The sequence below is a fragment of the Peromyscus eremicus genome, chromosome 16_21, assembly GCF_949786415.1.
Source record: "Peromyscus eremicus chromosome 16_21, PerEre_H2_v1, whole genome shotgun sequence".
Taxonomy (NCBI): Eukaryota; Metazoa; Chordata; class Mammalia; order Rodentia; family Cricetidae; genus Peromyscus; species Peromyscus eremicus.
The window spans coordinates 18377635-18400751 of record NC_081432.1 but is presented as its reverse complement, the minus strand read 5'-3'; the positions used below and the strand labels follow the sequence as shown (position 1 = coordinate 18400751).

The following is a 23117-nucleotide window of genomic DNA, read 5'->3' as shown; positions in this document are numbered from 1 at the left end:
CACCCCAGCCTTTGACTCCTGAGTCTTATTGATAGAGACTTGATAAACATACACATCATGGCCATGGCAGAGCCCGAGCACTGTACCAGAGCCCGAAGCCCCACCAGGCTGTGGCCTGGGAGTCTGACGGGGGCTGACCAAGGGGCCGTGGGTGGCAGATGATAATTAGAATATCAGTAGATACTAATGTGCAGCCACAAAGCCAACAGAAAAACATCAGATGGACACTTGTTTTTTTTCAGCCTCTCAGGTCCTATAAATAATGCCTCTGTGAACATAGTGCTCATATGTTTATTTCCATCCTTGTTGTCCATTCTTGTGGGTATGTATTCAGAAGCAGAACTGCCGGATCACCCTGTGATGGCCTTGTTTTTCAGTTTTTGGAGGAACCACTGCCCTGTTCTCCCCAGCAGCTGCTGCCTCATGCTCCCCCCTTGGCAGTTCTGCAAGGTTCCAGATTCTCCTTCGCCCAGCCAGCGTCCCTTATTCCTTACGGTCTGTGCCCACTACCCCAGATTTGTTTCCACTGGTGGCCATTCTTCCTAGTGGTAGATGTTCGATGGTACCTTTTTGTGGTTGGTTTACACTAGAAATGTTCAAGATGTTTCTGCTGCTGTCTGGGGCCTCTTGTGTGTTTTTAGAGAAATGTCGTCTGGGTCATTTGCCCTCCTTTTTAAGATCAGGTTGTTTGTTGTTTTTATTTTGTTGGACATTTGAATAGTTGACATCGTAGATATTGCACGTAAGAATGTTTAAAGATGCCTTCTATCTCGTTCTCAGAGGCGCGAAGTACCATCTGCTAGCTCATACCACCCTGACCTTGGAAAGTGCCGGGGACTGCTTCAAGACCCATAATCTGTCTATTCACGGCGATGGTGAGTGCTCTGTGTGTTATTTATTGTGTGTATCAGGTCTGTGCATGTGGTGACGGTAACTTCTAATTTTAGCATGCTCCCCTGGAGGGGATATTGACTTTAAAAATATACACATGGACGACTTTGGTTTTTTTCCAGCTTGTCTCTCTCTTCCCCAGAGGAGAAAAATAAAGGGTTTCTGTTGCTGTTGTTTTGCTAACCCTGACTTACAGTAGAAAGAACTGAAGTATTCCATGTCCTTATCTGTGACTCAAAGTTGATGATAGTCCACTCTGCTAGCTGACAGTCAAATGTGTCTGGACTTAAAGTTAACGATCAGGACAAGCCTGTTGGTAGAAAATAGAGGCTATGAAGGAAGCAGGGTGATGTTCATTTTTAACTCCTCTCTAAATAATAATGCTAATTTCATTTTTTTTTTTCTGAAAGGAATCTATGGGCACATGTCTAAGAAGCGTAGGCAGTAGGGACGGTCTGTGAGCACACTGCCAGCTTATAACCTCGGATGGGAAATACAGAGCAGTGTTGGGCAAGGAGCTCAGTGGTAGGAACTGAGATGTACACTCATTCATTTTCTAGGGGGAAGGGTATGAAAGTGTGCATATGGCTACCACTTCCTTCATGCTTACCGCTGTAAAGATCAGAGGCCCCAGTGCTAATGGGATGGGTGATTTCATGGTGACTTTTTAAAGTTATAATAAAATTTACTCAAAACAGAGGGAAGGTGATGGGCTGTAAAACACATAATTTAACCATTTTAAGGAGAACCTCTCCACACCCATTCTCACTGACATCACGTCCCCTAGGAACTCTGGGTGTGGATGTCCCAACTTGGGTTGCCTTTGTCTCCCTGCTGGTCTTTCATGACTCTGCCGTCTGTATATCCTTCCCCAGACGCTGGGATTCGGACTGTGTGTGGACGGAGGTGTTAAGCCCTCTTCGTGGCAGGTATTTGCTCCTCCTCAGTGTATGCTGCCACACTCCTCACACCGAGTTGTCTTAAAGTAGCTACTGGCTCTGCTTTCCTGTGCTTGAGTCATTTCTAAAGAACTATTTTCATAGGTCCACGTGGACTCGGTCTGAATGTGAGTTTTATGAACATGGAATCCCTGCAGTATTGTCTGCCCCCAATCTATTTCTTATCCTGACTTCTTTTCATCTTCTCTATTTTAATGCTCATTCCTGAAAGAGGCCCGTCAGCCTTTCTCACTAGCATGCTAATATTTGTTAGAAATAAGGGTAGATTTACATAGTCGATGTGACAGGAGGTGTGAACAAATCAAGTTGTACATTCCAGTTTTCATGGCTATTCGATTTTGCGTTGTCTGATTTGAGCCTTTGTTATTTGACGCACATAATTTTTAAATTGTGTTTTTATTTTTACACACACACACACACACACACACATACACACACATTTACATTACAGGCCTGCCTCTTTAAACAAGGGGTAATTACTTTTATCATTCAAATTTTCCTCTCTTGGTAAAATTATACATTATGTTGTAATATCTTAGAAATTACCCTTAAATCGTAATCACCAAAGTAAACAGTAAGAGCTTGTTTTCTCTTTTTCCCAGACAGTGTAAAAACTTTAGAACAGTTAGACTCCATTCCCTTAATCAGTGAATTCTTGTTGTAGAGTATACTTCTGTTTGTTTTTAAATTTCACAGGATACTCTGGGCTTTGACCATTGACCTTGTCTTACCCCATGTTCTAAGTGTCCGTGGGGACTACTTGACTTTCATATCTTGAATTTGGGATTACTTTCTTTCTTAAGACACAGTCCTTAGAGTTGCTTTTAGGAAGTTTTTTTTTTGGGGGGGGGGTTGGCGGCTGGGACTTTTGACTTCACTTTTGAAAGCCATTTTTATGGGAAGTAGTTGGCACTTTCGTTTCCTGTTCATCCTGTCCTCGTGTGCCCCTTGGTTAGAAAGGAATGATGAAGTATTTTGACAAATATTTTCGGCACAAGGATTGGAAGTGGCCTTGAGACATGGACAGAGTGGACTGTGGGAGTGAGGCTGCCCTGAGGTGTGATCAGAGAGGCAGCTGGCATGTGCCAGGGTGCCCATAGTATACACACAAGGACTCTGCCTAAGGCAGGTGATATTTTTAAGTAGAGAAATTGGTGCTCAGATGTTGAGTGTCCTGGAGGCCCTCTTTCTTGTGAGAGGCATAGAGAAGCTGTGATTGTTATTCCTCAGTAGTCTGGAGCTGTAGAAGCCTAGAAAAAAAGTAGCAGGTGATGGCAGAGTAGGTGGAGCTGGGGACCAACATCTGCATCCAAGGATGCTGTAGAAAGGGATTCTGCCTTCAGCATCCCCCCTCGAGGATACTGCAGGAAGGGATTCTGCATCCAGCATCCCCCCTCAAGGATGCTGCAGGAAAGTATTCTGCATCCAGCATCCCCTCTCAAGGATGCTGCAGGAAGGGATTCTGCATCCAGCATCCCCTCTCAAGGATGCTGCAGGAAGGAAGAGTTTTTGCTCCCTTACATGAAATCTGAGCTCATTTTATGAGATGCACATTATGAGATGTGGTGTGTTAGGTTCAAATACATTATTGATTGCACAAACTTTATGGACTTGTCTTAGAATCCAATCATTTATAATTCTGTGTCTTGAGGAATTACATTCTAACTTAAAAAATAAGCAACTTACAGATATTTACAGCATAAGCCATTCATAAATTTGAAATTCCTGTATAAAAGAAATTTATGTGTTACTCAGACGCTTGGCTGTGTGGAGTTTTTATTTTGTTTACTGCTTATTTTAGAAAAGGTGACTCCCACTTACTACTATGTGTCTGTACTTTGAAATCACTGTATGTTTTGTGTAGATGTGTGTATTCTACCAAGTCGCCTTTGCTAAGGCCTTAATAAAAAACAGATTGGATTAGTCCCAGAAGGTGTGTTGTGTGATAGTCTATAATAGGCTGATGTGTGGGGAAGTTGTTAAAGTATTTAAGTTTTAGTTCATGCTCTTTATTTAGGTTGGTTTCCCCCCTTGACTGATAACTAAACTTTGGCTACCGTCTATCTTAGTATATGCTCAGTGTCCCGGTCAGTTTCTAATATCATCTTGACAGACCTAGGAAGAGAGAGATGACCTCACTGAAGAATTGCCTCTATCAGGTTAGCCTGTGAGCATATTTGTAGACCATTATCTTGATTGCTGATTGACATAGCAAGGTCTGGCCCACTGTGGGCAGCACCATCCCTAGGCAGGTGGGTCGAGGCTATATAAGAAACCTAGCTGAGCAAAAGCCAGAGAGCAAGCTGATAAGCAGCCTTCCTCCGGGTTCCTATCTTGAGTTCCCCTCCCCTGACCTCCCTCAATGATGGACTGTCACCTGGAAGTGTACACTGAAACGAGCCTTTCCTCTCTGAATTGCTTTTGGTCACGGTGTTTATCACAGCCGCAGAAAGCAAACCAGAACACTAAGTAACTGTATGTTTACCCAAACCAGTATTCTTTCAGTGTTCCTAAGGCTTTAAGTAAATAATAATTGGAGCCAACAGCCAGCTATCAGGATGCAGTGAACATTCTAAAATCCTTTTCCAGGTGGGACAGCCTGAGGTGAGGGCATGTACCAGATATTTGTTTACACCCGATGCACAGAATAAAATACCCAGCGCTTTCCTTCCATATGAGTAGGAGGGATAGATGCCTACTGCTGTGCTGCATCCTGAGTCGAAGGAATGCCATTGTGTGCTTCCTTTTTTTCTTTTTTGAAAAAAATTTTAAAAATAATCTCAAACTTAGAAGAAACTTGCAAGTTTATGGCCAAGATCTTCCCCCAACGCAAACACATGACACCAAGTTGCTTCCAACATGTTTAACAAACCCCAAGAATCTTAACATGTATTGAGTACTGTTGAGCCATTTGGCTGCATACCCGCCCCCTGGGCCCCCAGCACCTGCCTCAGCAAGTGAGGTCCTTCCTAATGTGCAGACTCCATGCTTCTTGCCCTGCTCCGGTGCCGTTCTGTTAAAAGGATGCAGCGCCTCGGCACCAGTTCCTAAGTCTCCCTCCCGACTCTCACAACCTTGGCATTTTTAGAGCGATCTACTGGTTATTAAGTAGGCTGCCCTTGTTTGTGTTTGCAGGATGTTGGCTCCTTCTGTGACTTGAGTATCTCCTCCTGGCCCTGCTTTCTGCCTGTCGTGGACGTGTGCCTTTCCCGTCAATCAGAGCATCACAATGTGCCCACGTCCTTGTTCCCTTTGAAGCTGCATTTGTTGCAGATGTAGGCACAGGGAGCCACCCAAGAGGCTTCCTGTCATTTTAAGGCCTTTCTTGGAACACTTTCTTGCCCCCTGGAATACCGAAACATTCCAGCCCATCATATGCACTTTCCAACCTGCTCCATCCGTGATGGGGAACCTTGGTTTCTGTTCCCTGTCACTTAGTGTTCCCATACTGTCTGTCACTGCTTCATGGTATCTTCTCACTGCTCTCAGGGGCTGGGCCGCCCAGGGAACGTGGTCACTCTCTTTATTCAGCTTGGTTGTGACTCCTAACATCTGGCCCCCTCCGTGGCTTCACCTCAGGCATGCGTACCCTTCTCATTCTGTTCTTTCTAGGCTAGACAGACCCATCTAAGCTCTGCCTTGGTGTGGACACCCATTGGCCAGCTCTGATGCCTTATGCTGGCAGTCCTCCCCTCCCTTCTCCTCCTTTCCCTCCTCCTCCTCTCCCTCCTTCTTTCCCCACTCCTCCAGTCCCTCTTCACCCGGCTTGATGCCGTCACCCAGGGCAGACCTCACGGTCCCCTCCCTGCTCTCGCCCGCAGGCTCACACCAGAGACTTCTCATGGCTCCTGATTACTTGTTCAATAGGGGAAGAGAAAGAAGTAGGGGTGAAGTGTTTACATGTCTTAACTTGGGTGAAATAATATTCCATTTGGAGGCATAACCTTGCTAATTATAATGAAAATTAGAGTAAGAAGTGAAGTTCGGTGAACACAAATCGCTTTATTAGACTATTTTCTATAAAATTCTATAAAATTCCCTGAACAATTTTACTTTTGAATCAAAAGACGAAGGGCCACTCTTCTTCAGTTGACCCCACTGTGGGTCTGGGCCCGCCCTGACTTCTCCACATGCTCATATATCCTTTAGTGTGCCGTCAGAATTCAGGTAGATGAGCCTATATGTAAAAATTAACTTTGAAATAATGTTATTGTAGAAAGGGGGAAAAAACATAAAAAGAAAAATTCTGGAACGTGTAACAACCTTAAACGTGTATTTATACCTGGTTTTCCCCTCCCTTTCTTCTTTAAACAGAGGAGTGTTCCTTTTGGCTTCCGCTGTATGGCAACGTGTGCTGCCGGTTAGTGGCCCAGCCAGCTTGTATGGCTGAAGATGCGTTTGCAGGATTCCTTAACGAGCAGGTAGAGGACTTTATATACCCTTCAGCTGTGGAGTGCCAGTCGGACTCTTTTAGGACACAGGCATTCACTCCAGTGGCCTTTCTGGAAGTGTTAGCTTTTTAATATTACTGGACGTGAGCTGTGGAAGGTGTGGGGTGTGAAGAGCGGCTACAGGGAGGGCCTGCTGCAGTCTGGCCGACTCTGGGGCTGCTTCTCCAGTCCCCTCTGGTTCCCCATCCCACGGGCACAGGCACAGGATCGTGGCAACGGTTGTCTTGTGGAAACTGACTCCAGCTGCCCAGCACCTTTTCACATAAAGGCCCTTCTGGCAGACAGCGTTTGGCACAGTTTGGGCCTCAGGGCTTCCAAAGCTGCCTCTGTGCCACCTACTCCTGATTTATTTATAGCCATAGTTATTTATATTCAGTAAATAATTAATTGTGGGCTTCAATGAATCAATAGCTTTTTTCTAAAAGATTCCATTAGGAGGAAAGAAAATTTGCATTCTTGCTAGGTAGTCAACATTTTCTAGTGTTCTGAAAGAGGTGAAGGGAAATTATTTTCAGTGTAGAGAGAGTTATTTTTATAATTTTCCCGAGTCCTTTGATGAATTGCAATGTAATTCTAAGCACTAGATTTTAATAGACCAGCTTTCCCAAATCTGTGTTGATTTATGATTTTGTGTGTGTAAAATTGTGTGGTAATAATTACCTTCATTTTGCTTAATGCTTCTGAGAATTCCAGACTTCCCTGCTCTTGGATTTGGGGGTACTCAGACTTACTGTACAGCCAATGAATGGCTAATTCTGTCACATTTGAGAAGTTCTAAAGCCTCGACTGGTTGTGTAAATACCGAGCTGGGTTTAGAGTTAAGGTGGTAGTGATTTAGATGGATGGTTTCTTGACTTTTTTTTTTTTTTTTTCCAGCAAACAGTCAACGGTCTGGTTGGCTGGAGGAGGCTGTACTGTGCTCTGAGGGGGGGCAAACTCCACTGTTTTTATGGACCAGAAGAAATTGAAGCTAACATGGAGCCAACTCTGGTGGTTTCCATTGACAAGGTGAGTGGCCTGCTCTTCTATGGTAAGCCCCACACCACTGAGCCATAGCCCCAGACATTTGAGATGCTGCGTTACCAAGGGCACGTCGGTTCATGACGTTTATGTTCATGTATGTTCTTGACATCCTTGAAGTCATAGAGAATAGGAGGAAAGGATTGTGGGCATAGGTTATTAACTGAATGTTCTGTCTTTTCGTGGTAGGGGTTATTGATGAGACGGAACATCGTCTAGTCCCTAAGAACATATAATGATGGAAGTGCATGCTAGCAGGAAGTGCATGCTAGCCGGAGGCATGCTAGCAGGAAGTGCATGCTAGCAGACCACTTTCACAGTCCAGAGTTATGACCCCACATTGATAAGATATTTGTGGGAGCTGGAGACTTGGCTCATTGGTTGGGATGGCTTTCTGCCCTTGCAGAGGGTCCGAGTTCAGTTCCCAGCACCCACATCACGCAGCTCACCAACCACCTGTAACTTCAACTCCAGGGGAATCTGATACCCTCTTCTGGCCTCTGAGGGCACATGCATACGTATGACAGACACACAGAGACAAATGAATAAAAATAAACTTTGAAAGTCCTTTTTAGAAGATATATGTTTCATGAATTTAAGGGATGATATTTAAACGTATATCGTCAGCCCAGGTTACGGCGATATTCTTTCTAGTGAATATTAAAATGAGTACATAAAAAGACCTTCTCATTTCTGGTTTCTCATGGGATGAACGGACAGTTGTCCAGACCTCTGCCAGCGCAGGAAAGACTGGCAGTGTGTGCTTTGAACATGTCAGGGTGTGTGCTGTAATTCGACCTTTCCATCCGAGAGTCCGCCAGGGGTCTTTATCCAGGTGTGTTGCAACAAAGCAGTGTGGCGACCCAGTTACACGTCCCTCGCCTAAAATTCCGCAGGAAAGTGAGTGAGCCCAGGATAGACCAAGTATCTTTTATGACAGCCTCCACTTCATCTCTCCTGCCAAATGTCGTGTTTATCGCGTGTCCCCCACCCCCTGACTGTCCCCTTCCCTAGAATACTTTCAGCGACGTTTTTGGGAACCAAATCCTAATTGTTGGATCCATTTTCCATGCTTTCCTGTAGAGAGGTGCAGCTGGACTGTGTGATTGGCTGGGAACCATACCATCCCTCAGCTGTGCGTGTTCTGCTCTGAAGAGTATCGAAGTCTTCTGTGATTTCACATAATAGTCATATTCTTGAAAGCATGGGAACCATTTTTTTTTTTCTGATCTGTGTGGACTTTAGTTCTGTTATCTTTCCCAGAAGTATTCTTGTCTATCCCGTTTTAGGAAATTTTTGCTTTTTACCCAAAGGAAATTCTGTAGCAAGACTTTTTTTTATCACATAGTTAAGTTCACTTAATTTAATGTTTTTATTTGCAAGTTCTCCATAATAAAGTTTTAATTTAAAAAGTAAAGTTTAGGGTTATTCTTCAGAAAATATAAATAAGTAATGCCTCAATATTAAAACATAATGAATTTCTTGGTTTATAAAGTTGGGTTTATGGCATATATAATTTTATTAGTGAAAAATTCACATGCTTTTTCATTATTTGCCAACTTTGTATTTTGCTTTGTTCTTGTGGGGTTCTCCTCTGGCTCTTAGTACTTTGAACGATTCACAAAAGGTTGAAACAGAATACTAACCACCTGTACCGTGGACCAGCCAGGACTCGCTCCCCTCTGCCCTTCGGGTTACCTGCTGTTGTTAATGTGCTTTCTCCTATGGATTGTTTTGTTTTCTGCATCATTTGAGGATCAGTTGCAAACAGTGTCTTTCTCCTAACATCGAGGGTACTTTTGTGTATAACCATAACAGTGTCTCTTGCAGGAAGTTGATTCCTGGCGCTGTATTACTATAAACAGAGCAGGTTGCCCAGTGTCCCCATCACGTCTAATTTTCATTGATTTATTTCTTTGATCCAAGATCCCTGGGCACCAGAGTCCTTTATCTAATCATGTCCTATTCTGCCTTTGTTTTTCTTTGGTGACACTGGCGTGTTGTTAAGTCCAGGTCATATTTGGGAGGGAGGTGTATGCGACTAATTGGTTTGTTACATTCAGATTAAGTAATTTTGACTAGAGATATTCTGCATATGATTATGTGTTTAAGTTGGTTTGCATTCAATAGCTGTGTGATAAAAATGGAATTCTGCCAAAATTTCCTTTTGTTTTGTACCATAGAATGTGGAGTCATAAACCAAGATAAAATGTAGTCTAAACAAATGGTAGATTTTAGATTTTATTTACTGTGTGTGTGTGTGTGTGTGTGTGTGTACCCCTGTGCAGTCATGGTGTCTAGAAAGCATCTGATCCTTTGGGGGCTAGAGTTCCAGGCATTTAAGGGACACCCAGCTGTGAAGTGGGCTGGGATCTTACTCTCATGATTGTATGGTAGGCACCCTCCTGATGCTGGCCCATCCCCCTATCCCTGCAAATAACATTTTAAAACTCACTGGCTTTATTCAAGAAAGGGTTTTGGGTCAGCTCACCTTAGCGCTCTGGTAGGTCTGGCTACCTCCTTTTGCGGATGTATTCTTTTTTTTTTTTTTGGTTTTTGGAGACAGGGTTTCTCTGTGTAGCTTTGTGCCTTTCCTGGGACTCACTTGGTAGCCCAGGCTGGCCTCGAACTCACAGAGATCCGCCTGGCTCTGCCTCCCGAGTGCTGGGATTAAAGGCGTGCGCCACCACCGCCCAGCCAAGGATGTATTCTTTCTGTGTGACAAGCAAAGAAGTGGACATCACCCTTGGGTTGAACTTGCCGAACTAGTAAGGAATATTAGGCGATTTACTCTTTTCTGAGAAGGTAGAAAAAAAATGAAATCAATGAGCTGGGTTTATTTATTTATTTTATCTTATTTCTTGGTAGACAGCACTGCTCAATAGGTTTGAAAGGCAGAACTAGACTTTTCCCGTCGCCATCCCCATTCTGAATGGGATTTCAAAGTGACATGTAGCTCAGGACAGAAGGAATCCAAGCTGGAAGCAGCAGGTGAAAGTGCAAGCCTGTGCCCGTTCTTTCCCATCTGAATTCAGGAGGGCTTTGTGCGGAAACGCAGGTGACCACAGTCAGTGCGTCTACACTTCCTGTCTGAGGGTGAAGATGTCGTTCCGGAAGAGCGGCAGCAGGCTCTGCCTCCTGACAGAGCGTCCCTCTTCCCAGCGGATGGGTCAGCTAGCCCAGGTGGCTGATGATGCCGTAGTCCACCAGCAACAAGTGAGTCGGGTGCCAGGAATCTTCACGCCTGGCAAGGCCCATGCTTCTGCACAGCTCACCATTGAACGTTCTCGGGGACATAATTTATCCAAGAATTTATGTAGGTTTGGCCTTAGACCTGGAGGAGACACAGGTGACATTTGACCTCTACACGCTTGAAAGTGCTTTATTAACCAAAGCTTCATCCGTTGCCCCTAGGGTGGGAAAGAGGTTTAAGTCTTTGAGGTCAGCAGCCTGTTTTGATTTAAGTCCTAGACATCAGCCATTTCAGTACGTTACCGCTGGAACTTAAGTCTCAGAAGTGTTCTCGGGGCGCTTCCTTTTGCCCTCCCTGTCTTGAGCCCTCCCATTCACCTCAAAACTTCCCACTCAGAGTCAGTGTCCTTGATCTAGGTATTCAGACCCGTCCTGATGTCCCAGGAACATTGTCACTCCCTAAAACATGATAGCTACGTAATTGCTTATTCTTTTTTTATTCTCAATTCAGAAAGTGATTCAGATGTGCAGAAAAGTTGGAAGAAGCATGAGCGTGACCAGCCTCGCGCCCAGCGCATAGATTTGACAGAACCATGGTGTTTGTACCATCTCTTTATTGGCATCATAGCTTTGCTGATGCATTTAAACACAAGGCTGACACTCCTCTCTGCAGAACAGGCAACTTCTAAGACTCCTCTTTCATGCCTGTGTAACCACGCTGGTGTTGTAGCAAGCTGGGAAATGCGGCAGTGTGGTCCAGCATATAGTCCATCTTTAAACTTACCCATTGTTGCCTACAGTGACTGCTTAGCTCGTGTTTTCAATGCAGGACTGTATCTCGATTTGGCTTTCTTTCCCAGACAAGGAGCAAGTGTCCCACTGGTACCATGCTGGCCCGGGGACTGTGTTGTGGTTTGTATGGACAGTTTTCTCCAGCCCCTGCCTCATTCTCTCTCATTATGTGATAAACTCATGCATTTTTGTATCTGTCTAATTACTTGGCTTTAAAAGACATAGTAGATTTCTTCTTTTGATTACCTTTTCTCATGATGTTCAAAAAACAGTTTTGTTTAAGGCCGCTCTAAAGGTGACGTGAGCAGCTAAGTTTGGTAGCTGCTGCGGCACGTCCATTCCAGTTCTCCGCTTGGCTTGCAGGGTCTGCTCTCTGACTGTAATTCTTGTCCTTCTAAATAGCATTTCCTGTAAGGCCAAGTCGGTTCATTAATTTTCATAGGGAGCCATCTGTGGAAGCAGTCACATTAAGGGAAGAAAAGCCTAAAAGCTATTCCCCGCCCCCTTTCCATCCAAATTTGAAAGGGTGATTTACTTCAAAGTGATTGCTTCGACTTCAGAAACTTCGTTCTGAATGTTGTGGAGCAAGACACTCAATGACGGGTACTCAACAACAGTCCCCTGCACACTGCCGAAAGTGCTTGATTAGCTGAGGCTTTATCCGTGGCTGGTGGGGTGGGAAAGAAACAGGAGCCTTTGAGATCAGCAGTCTGTTTTGATTTAAATACTATACATCCGTCCTTTCAATAATGTATCTATGCTGAACCAATCAATAACTCTACTTGGTGTGATAGGTTATATTGAATTGTCTTGAAAATGCTTTTAACTATTGAGTTTATCAAGAGCTTTAGAGAGCCCAGTTACCACAGATTGCATGGCGTGTTTTCCCGTTCGTGCTAGTCATTTCAATATCTGAACCCTTCCAGCTACTTATGTGTCCTTATTAAATCTAGCCAAAAACAACTGTTTATTTAGTAACCTTTACCTTGAGGTGTTTATATCTGATGCTATCAACAAAAATTGAAAGTAACTATTTCACACTGTTATTGGCCGTGCCTGATGCTTGGCTTAGTCAATGACTGGGCTTCATAAAGTTAGATGCCCCATTTATGCCTGTGGATGTGTGCTTGCCCCATCACCAGACCTCTGTTGATGCCAGTGTTGGGTTTAAACACTACTGTTCTCATCCTCAATCAACCTGGCTTGAGACCTGGCATTTTTCAGACCTCACTTGTCTTTATGACGTATTGTGAGGAAGGAATGAAATGTTGCCTGTGGCACTAAGAGAATTTTTACAACATAATTTAGTTTTAAATTTTTCAAGACAGTCAATACAGACTCGTGTAATTGAGCCCCTTTGAACCATTCTGTTTAGTCAGCCTTTTCAGAACTCAAAGCAGTGGCCCATTGAAGTCCTGAATGTGTATCTATGGTGCACATACTTTAATTTTTAATTTTCCAAACTCTGTAAAATGAAACGCATCCATTTGCCGAACTTCATTTCTTTGAGTACCCTTTGGGTTACTTCTTGCCAGTAGTGGAGTTTGATTATACAAAGAACAAGTAGGACATTTCCTTATAATTTCCTTGGCTTGTTGCCAAGTGATAGAAAAATCTTTTTTCAAACCTTTGCTATTGTCATGGTGTTTCTTATGAAATTTGGGGGCTTCTAGCACATTTCCTACCAATAGCTGATCAATTTCATCATTACCTTGTGCTAGATAGGGCCTAGTAGACCCATATGGGACCTGATGTGTGTTGTATACAAGGGATGATTTCTATTTCTAATTATTTCTTGCAATTGAATAAATAACAAAGTTAATTCCGAATCATCTGGAATAAGTTCAGTGGTTTCAGTATGTAAAACAACTCTTTCTGCATATTGAGAGTCAGTAACTATATTAAGAGGTTATGGAAAATCTAATAATACCATGAGAATAGCATATAATTCTGATTTTTGAAGAGAATCATGAGGGCTTTGAGCCACTTTACTTGTTTTTCCTGACTTATAACTTGCATTTCCTGATTTATTTGCATCAGTATAGAATATAGGGGCTCTAGAAATTGGTATTCCTTGTACAATGTGGGGAAGAATCCAATTAGTCCTTTTTATAAACTGAAGTCACTTGCTTTGGGGATATTTGTTGCTAATCTCTCCAAAGAAATTACTTCAAACTCTGCCTCCCTCTAGACAGGAGTGTATTCACAGGAGTCATCAGGAACTGTTGGGTACTTAAGTGAGACAGCTAGAATTGAGTTGTGTTCTTAACCATAAACTACAAACTGAATTTTAAAGAATGAAAATGAAAAAATAATAGAAAGTATCTATTTTTATATCAAATATGCCATTATAATTAACTTCACCCACTTTTACTCTTTAAATGTGTTTGTAAAAAATTTCTAATTTGCCTCTGGCTCCCATCATGTTTCTACTGGACAGTGTTGCTCTCAGATGATGGAAAATGAATCTTTTGTCCCAGACTGCATTCCCCCAGTATTCTGCAGTCTAAGCCATATAGAGTTGCTGTTACTACTTGCCTGTGTGTAACTTGGGGACAGTCCCCCAAATCTTTTACACCATAAATTTCATGGCAATGTCCTACCCGATACCACTCAGAAAAAGATTGAGATTTCCAGCAGAAACGAGACCATTGCCCTTGTGGTAGAATGTTGTATTCAGCATTGAAGGAATATTGAACATGGGAATGTCCGTAAACCTCATGGATCTTGAGCTGTGAGCATTACCAGTGAATGCCATGTGTGAAGTGAATGTTAATGAAGAAAACCTGTTGTTATTTGTAAAAACTGCTTCATTTTTCTACTTTAACTGATAACAATGTAATATGTATGACTATGAGAATAGGGAAGAAACAGATGTGACTGTTGGAAATGTAATTGATACTTTAATCCACATTAAAGCCATGGCACATAAAAATGGCTTTATAGCAATTTTAAGATGTATATAAAAGGCAGGAATCTGAGATCCTAATGGAGTTATATTCCAAGAACATAGAACATGTCATATACAAGTACAGCGTACCCAAAGATCTTTGAATAAAGAAAAAGGTCTCTTGAAGACATTCTAGATTTGAGATTGAATACTGAAAATTCTTCAAATGACATATTTTAAATTTCAAACTAGCAGCTGTAATATTATACACTTTGCGTAAATGTGGTAGCTAAGCAATAAAACATTTGGCCATTTCAGAAATAGTCTCTTATGAACCACCAATTTTATCTTAATTTTTAGGAAACCAGAATTCAGGCCATGGAAAAGGATTCAAAGAAAATACATCATTTCTCTGTCGTCAACACTGTTGCCGGGCGAGCACTGACTCACATCTTTGTGGCTGACAGCCTGGAGGACCTTCAGGAGTGGATGGGTGCCTTCCGGCAGCATTTCTTGGATCTTAGTAAGTAGATATTTGTGTTTTCTAGTAGTGTATTCACGAGGCCTGGGAGGCTGGACACACAGAGGTCCAAATATTAAAATAAAGAATTTGTATCAGGGATGTTTCCCCCCCGCCCCTGGAAACCTTGGTTAAGTACCACAAACCTTTTCCAGAGAACGATCATCCATCCTGAGATCATAGTGTTCAAGAGTCTCATTTTTTGTCACCTTCTGCTAAGTGCAGATGTGTTGTGATGGCATCTTGTGCTTCATCCAGAGACGAGTTTTAGCCCCATGAATGGCCTTTTCCATCGCAGTAGCACAGTCCAGCACTGTGCATAAAATACATGAGAGTCTGGGGTTTCACTCTCCATTCAAGGGAGCCTTGCTTACAGATAGATTCTTGGCCTTAGTGATAAACCGAGCAGCCTATGTGTGATCTGCGATTTTATTTTGAAAATGGAGACTGTTGACAATGGCTGCTTCTGATCCATTTAAGCCTCCTGTTAGAGTCAGCCAGTAGTTTCTGTCTACAGAATGCTACAGATGTGTGCCATGGAGTTGTTTGCAAGCAATGGAGTGACTTCTGAACCACTGTAAAGAGGCGGCACCCAGGCCTGCTCTGATGTGCAGTTCAGCAGGTGTCAGGGTGGAGGTTGGGAAGAGGAGGCAAGGACAGGCAATGAGTGTGAACATGGCTCAGTGCTCCATGGCCCTGCTTGCTTCCCATGAGGTCCCCAGGAGGTACGTTGCTTGGCTCTACTCTCGAGATGAGAAAAGTGAGACCCAGGGAGGCCTATGTTCGTGGCATTGAACTAGGGCAGTCCTTCAAGCCGTCTTGAGGCACGTGGTAAAGGCCTAAGTTCTCCTCCAGGTGTGCAGCTGTCCTCAGTTTCTTTTTCTTAAGTTACTGCAGACCGTGTGTGCGTGAGTGACTTCAATAACAGCTTGCATTCTGTCACGCTGGTTTGTGCAGCTGGGTCTCGCTGTGTGCTGGCTGGCCTCAAACTTGACATCCTGCCTCAGCTTCCCGAGTGCTGACGTGGTAGGCATGTAGGGGTAGTGGCGGTGATGACCACTTGTAGCCCAGGCTAGCCCTTGCATTTTTTAATCTTCCTGCCTCTGGGATCACAAGCGTGTACTTGTGATCTGGACCTGGTCGACACCCTCCTTTCTTTTTCGGATCGTAATTAGAATTTTGATCACTTTCCCAGACTCTCTGTTTTGGAGAGCCTGGCTTACAAAAAGAAAAGATGCTGTTTTAAGAGATGATTCTGGTAGTTCATGGGCATAAAGACAGAGAAGGGGGATTGGAAGTACTAATCCAGAACACTCTAGTCTGGATGCGGAGGGGGGGCGCGCGTATTGGTTAGCAGGAGGGCCCACTTCTAGGTAACTCCTCACATTGTCACTTGGATGCTGACTTTTTTTTTTAACCAAGTAGTGCCAATCTGTCATTTTTAAAGTGCAAAATCTCTTACTTTTTATACTTTGTATGACAAGCAAAGATGGAAGTGTTTATACTCCCCAAAATATTGAATTACAATGTAGTCCTCTAATTTCAATGTGGTTGTTGCAGTACATGTGTGCAGGTCAGAGCGCAGTCTGTGAGAACTGGTTTTCTCCTTCTCCTGTGTGGGTTTTTGGGGACTGAATTTAGGTCGTCAGACTCAGCATTGTGCTCCATTGCCCACCAAGCCATCTTGCTGGCCTCGTTATTCTAATTTCCTTAGTGACAAGCAGGCCTTCCTCATCTTGGTTGAAGTATGGTGTATAGAGCAAAGAAGAAGCTATCAGGAATGGAATAGCATAAGAATAATTTAATATTAACTGAGTCAAACATCAGTTCTTTAGCCCAATTTTAAGAGTAGAAGACCAGGAGAGTGAGCTAATCAGGATGGATGAAGAAGTGAAGGTGGATGTGGGTGTGCTTAGCCGGGATGGACATGGTGTGGAGGTAGGGGGATAAGGGGGTATAAGTGCTGTTTTAGGATTTAAAAGTTTATAAAAGAGGCATGACCCCTGTTCCACATGGTCAGTAGCTAGGAATGGTGGGACAAAGAGGGAGTGTTTAAACAGACAGGATTTTGTTTTTTTCAAATAATTCCTATAAATACTGAGTCACAGGAAGAGCTTAGCACAATAGATCATTGTATAGGGAACGTGAACAGTGAGCAGTAGTGCGGTGGAGGCAGCGAGCTGGCCAGCAGGAAGCAACGCTCACTCCAAGCCTGACAACCTCAGTTCTGTTCCTAGGATCCCTGTGGTGGATGCAGAGACCAACTCCTACAGGTTGTCCCTTGACCCTCACAGGTGCCGCAGCACGTATGTGCTTACATGCCTGTGTTTGTGGGCACGCGTGCATGCGTACACACACACACTAAATATGTGTAATGAGGTAACACAGCGTTGTGGGAAACACCTCCTATATAGAGCAGATTATGTGAACACAGTATATCCTTCCTGATATTTACCTTGTGTTGACATATCGGCTATCATGTATTTGCATATATTCAGACTTAGTGCAGAATGCTTCCGTCGTAAAATCACCTCTGACACCAGGAGCATGTGGGACGGGACAGAGTTATGTTCCCATCGGCAGCATGGTTAGCATTCCGTTTCTAGTGCAGCTATGAACTACTTCATCTCAAGCTCCCCGGGCAGAAGTCACCACTTCTCAGCGTGGTACACCTAAGAGCGTGCAAGAGAAATGCCGGCCCCTTTTAAATGAGTCATCATTTTCCATCAAATACAATTTAAAAAATGGCTTTTACATATTTATTGAAAAAGGAAGGAGGTGTGTAAGAGGTCAACTCCAGCTTCTGGCTTCAGACCCCGGGGAAGGACCTTTGCAGCTGTGTGTCCTGGGGGTCCGTTTCCTGTTGGTTTGCTGTGTGGCAATCAGAGTCATCACAAAACACCCCGATGTGTTTTTGATGTGTCTTAACTCGTTACGGTAATGGATTCAAAATGTAGGCGTTTATCACCATGTGCCGTGACAACAAAATGAATATGTAATTAAGTGAACATGAAGTGTCTTTGAAATTTTCAGCCGTGGAAAGCTACCATGTTGGACAGATGGAATATACACATTGAAACTATTCAAAAATGAAAAGAAATAAGTCAACCTTAGAAGGCATCTGGTGTGTCGTCCCTCCCTTTCTAGTGATGTGAGATATAGGGTTGTGAACCCCGTGACTTCTATGATGTCATTGGATGGTCACGTGATATGGAGGAATGCAAGTCAGCAAATATCAATCTTTTTTCTTTTTAATCCACAGAGAAGTCTGAAAACCTTAAGGCTTAAATAGTGAAACAATGAAAATAAACATTGATGATGCCCACACTTTGAAATTTTAATTTAATAGTTGCTCTATTAAATAATACTTCTTAATTAAAAATTTCAAGTTAAAGATATGTGAGAACTTGAATTCTGTATTTCTTCTTCCGTCCAATGACAGCTGGATTTCAATGGGGTTTTATCTCCCACATGTCTTGAATACTGGATGTTTTCATCTAAAGTGTCGAACAGAAGCTGTGCACACTTGCACAGTGAATTCGAAGGTTAATGTGATTGCGGATGGTTTTGTGTGGTGGTGTCCTAACTGATAGCCTGGAGATCTTAGTGTCTACTCAGAACTGTGGGGTTTTTTGTTTGTTTTGTTTTGTTTTGTTTTTTAAATGAATCACTCATGAAGAATCAGCTTTGAAAACTGTGGATTCTACCAGGTTTTTATACATGCTTCTGGAAAGCTAGGGTTTATTGATACATTTTCAACATACACACACACACACACACACACACACACACACACACACACACGCACAAACACACACAGTGTTGATAGTGGCGGAAAATGAAATACATAGCTTCACATTTATATTTCAAACTAGCCTGCTTCTTTCTTTCTTTCTCTTGTAGGCCAATGGAAGCATTGTTGTCAAGAACTTATGAAAATTGAGATTATGTCGCCACGGAAACCACCTTTGTTCCTAACAAGGGAGGCGACCTCCGTGTACTACGATATGAGTAAGTGGGGCTTGCCTCCTCCGAGCTGCAGGGTGATAAAACCAGCATTGTCCACACCCCAGCCGCTCACTCTATTGACATTAAAATGCTAAAATTTTCAGGGCACAATCAAATTGAATAAAAAAAAAAAGACTGTGATTATAGACTGAGGAGCTCATGTTTAATAGATGAATTAATACGAAATTAATGAATGCGTATTTTTCATAGTTCACATGCTCACGATCAAACAGAAAACTCCAGGCTTAAAAGAAGAAAGTACTGAGCTTATGAGATTCAGAAAATGTAAAAGTAAAGAGTCTAAGACGTGATCATGTTCAGTCATTGTTTACTGGGTTTGTTTTTGTTTATTTGTTTTTGTATTACAGACAGGGAAATATAAATGAATGGAAGCATTCGTGTCTGGTCAAAAATAACTAGTTAGGTCTAGTATTTAAGAAATTTGTCTCTCTTAAATTTTTCGATTTCATTTTCCCACACTTTGAATGGTGTTTAATCTGTGGGCTGGCCTCCAGGATGGTACTCACAAGCTCAACTGGAGAGTAGTGTCCATCTATTCCACTCCTAATATACTTGCAAGGACGCGTGCGCGTGTGCGTGTGCGTGTGCGTGTGTGTGTGTGTGTGTGTGTGTGTGTGTGTGTGTGTGTGTATTTACAATCATAGATCCAAGTGATGACTTTAAAATATCAAAAATTCAATCAGCAGACCTTTATCTCAGTTTCCTTATTTTTTCCCAAGGAAAATTTTACCCAGCATCCTTGTCACCAGAAAGGGAGGGCTTTGGACTCCTGCCCTTGGGGCTTTGGTTTTGGAGATTTTGTCTTTCACCGTTAGCAGAGACTTCAGGGGTCTGTAGGAAAAACTCCTGACTCATGACCTCCATCCCTGTTCATATAGCAAACTTCCTGGTAGGCAAAGTAAAGGCTTATATCTAAGAAAACTTACTGTACAATAAATATTTATAGAGAGTCCAAGAAGCGCTCATGTGTGTCCATCTGTGTTCTGTATATGTGAGCGTATGTATTTTTCATATGCAGTGTATGTTATATATATGATATTTACTATATATCTACAGTACAGTACATGATAGCCTTGTTTTGGGACCTTCGTCATAGGATTATTTTTACAAGTAAGTGTTTTTCTTACTTATCACGCTCCCAAGTTTTTGATGGTCGTGATTGGTAGCATATTGACTTGGAAAATAATAGCTTATTTGGATAAAGTACATATGACTGTTGGGTTTTTTTTTCCCCCCATGAAGTTTCTTCTTAAAATTATTGCAGGCATCGATTCACCTGTGAAACTTGAAAGTTTAACCGACATAATACAGAAGAAAATTGGAGAGACGAGTGGGCAGTTCCACATTGGCCAGGATGAAGAGCCCGCACCACCCCCGTGGGCCGCCGTCTTCGATGGCGATCATGAAATGGTCATCCAGAAGAAAGTGTTGTCCCCCGCGGGCAAACCGACCCCTGACGGGAAGAGGAAGAAGAGGCGAGCACCGCTTCCTCCTACGGACCAGCCTCCCTTCAGCATGAAGACTCAGGGTGGCACCGATCAACCCAATGACAGCGGGGCCCAGGCCGGCGTCTCTGGAGCCTCCTCGCCTTCAGACCCCAGACCCTCATCACCAACGCGTCCCTCCCAGAATCCAGTGGCTGCCCCTCGCAAACTTCTCCCTGCCAGGAGAAACAGCTCAGCTGGTGATGAGCACACGGACACTAAAACCAGTTTTGAAGGCAAGCCGGTGCCGGCTCCAAGGCAGAAATCCCTCAGAGGCATTCTGGACCCTCGGTCATGGCTGCAAGCACAAGTATAGGCAGCCTGTGCTGTCTAGATCCCAGCTGTGAAGAGCCGGTCAGAGGCATTGTGCGTGTAATGTTACGTAATTGTATAGGTAAAGACCATGGCGATTTCCATGAACCATTAATAAGCTATTAGATACAGAAAAGCACCTTTTACTAGAGAATTGAATTTCTCTTTTACTTCTCATTTCCAGAATATAAATGATTTTTTTTTTCTTTCCCCACAGAGCAAAAGAGCAGTTTCTAGACAGTATCCTAATTGTTGGAAGGGTTAATTTATTCCTAACATAGTAGCAGGCCGTGAATAAGCAGTAGGCAGAAGAAAGCCTTGATGTTTCTTTTGGAGAGAGACTGTCTAGTAATGTAGAATGTGTTAAATACAAGCCGTATTCTCATTGTGAGAATTTTAATACTTAATGGAATGTTTCAAAGGTTTTATTCAAACCACAAATTACAGAATCCACCCAAGAAAATTTCCCCTTCAGCTTTCTGGAATTCTCATCTAACAGTTCGCTGGCTCCCCTCTATTGTTTAACTTGATGGTTTATAGGCTTGACCTTTTAAATTCCTGGGATAAGTTTTAGAATATTAAATTCTTTGTCTTTAAAGGGAATTAGTAATCCGCCATTCAGAGTCATTTCCTTGATGAGCCCCGAAATCCTGTTGACTCTGCTGCTCATCAGTGAGACACACGCTTATTAGTGAGAGAAATGGATATGAAATGTCCCACACTGCTCGGCTTGCTGTATGATGTTAATCTCCATTGTGCTCTCTGGAATTCAGGGAGGCAAGTAGCTGATTAATGTCTTAAAATTTATTTAATACTTATTTTAAAAGCAGATGACAGATTAAAAAATCATCAGAAAAGTTGACCATAGTAATTTTCAGGATTAATCCTTTTTCAGATTTTTAATTAGATTTCCTTTTTTGAGTAACGGTGGATGTCTGGTATTGATATTATTCATTAAAACTAATATTCAGTAATCACGTTGGCATCATTTCCATAGGAGGTAATTTCCATAGCAACTAATCATAGTGACCTAAACAGGATTATGAATTGAATGGGGGATAAATAGCGAGAGGATGAATATCTTAAATGGACAAAAGAAGAATCCACTTTTTATAATAACCCTTTTTGTAAACAAGAACAGCAGAACGGTTTTAAAATGTCATCAGAATTTCCAAGTAAAACGTCCTAGAAGATGTCAAGCTCAGTCCTGAGAGTCCAGGACCACCCAAGCCCTAACTGTCCCCATATGCCGCCATCAGGCTGTAGGAAGTAAACTACAGATAGAGTGGGATCAGAACGCCATCGTGTGCAACGAACGTCCGGCCCACAAAAGCATTAATGGAACCTTTCACCATTTTTAAGTAGCAGAGGGGGATATTCTGTTGTTCTGTTTTGCCTTGTTTTTGTTTTTCATTTCTACACTGTGTTGTGACTGCCGGGTAATACGTACACTATTGCTCGCCCGGGACTCCCAGGAAGAAGTGGGACCCAGGAAGAGCGACACATTAAGTCTCTCTCTGGTGTCACCTTGGTGCAGGTAGAACACTGGGCAGAGTCTCCTACACCCATGGAAACCTGAAGAGTAGATGGATGTGGGGTTTTGTCTTTTGTTTTGTTTTGTTTTTGTTTAACTGGAAGGTTCTCGAAAGTTTTGATGGTGATTGTCATTCCAATAAATCAAACTCTTAAGTTCCATTATTGTTCGAAATGCCTTTTTCTCAAGCCCTCACTGCTACCTCCAACAATGCCTGCGAACTGTTGGTACCAGTTCTTCTCTGTTGGTTTGTTTATTTGTGTTAGAAGATGCCGCTGGCAAAATTGCTTCGGATCACTGGCACCCAAGTGCCCCCCCCACCCCAGTGCCCTTCAGTTGCCGTGTTTCTTTATTACAAACCAGTACTTAAAAACACAAGTCACCGTCACCTTCTGATTTCTTGTACAAGTTGCGGCCCGAAGAGTTTAGATTGCGCAGGAGAGAGAGAGAGAGAGAGAGAGAGAGAGAGAGGGAGAGGGAGAGGGAGAGGGAGAGAGGGAGGAGAGGGAGAGGGAGAGGGAGAGGGAGAGGGAGAGAGGGAGAGGGAGAGGGAGAGGGAGAGGGAGAGGGAGAGGGAGGAGAGGGAGAGGGAGAGGGAGAGGGAGAGGGAGAGGGAGAGGGAGAGGGAGAGAGGGAGGGAGAGGGAGAGAGGGAGGGAGAGGGAGGGAGAGGGAGGGAGAGGGAGGGAGAGGGAGGGAGAGGGAGAGAGAGATTGATTGATTCCTGGAGACATCCTAGAGGAGTCATGTTCTCAGAGGGGAGCTTTGAACCAGATCTGAAATCAGGTTCCTTCCCAGAGCCCCGTGGGTGAATCCCCTCCCCAGTCCCGCCCCCTTTTTCTGGAGGTCCAGCTCCGTGTCACTCTGCCCCTCAGATACTGGTCCACCTCCATCCACCCCACATCAAAGAGCAGTGAGGACAGAGTTGTTCTTTTCCTTCTTCCCCACCTCTCCCCTAACTCTTCACACCTTCCCTCCCCCTCCTCCCTCTTTCCTTCACAGCCTAAAAATATCTGAAGATACTGACTTAAGAACTGCCCGGGA

At 43.3% G+C, this 23117-nt stretch overlaps 1 protein-coding gene across 2 annotated transcripts in view; it reads left to right on the top strand.

Moving 5' to 3' along the window:
- Positions 1-22235, top strand: part of Rtkn2 (rhotekin 2) — a 62318-nt gene extending 40083 nt beyond the window's left edge. For both annotated transcript variants that reach the window (XM_059282193.1, XM_059282194.1), the window contains exons 7-12: positions 781-875; positions 6165-6271; positions 7178-7309; positions 14556-14718; positions 18619-18726; positions 20009-22235. In XM_059282193.1, the coding sequence (XP_059138176.1) occupies positions 781-875; positions 6165-6271; positions 7178-7309; positions 14556-14718; positions 18619-18726; positions 20009-20544 (1141 nt within the window). In that variant the 3' untranslated portion in view covers positions 20545-22235. The remainder of the gene's footprint in view (positions 1-780; positions 876-6164; positions 6272-7177; positions 7310-14555; positions 14719-18618; positions 18727-20008) is intronic.
- Positions 22236-23117: the final 882 nt, after the last annotated feature.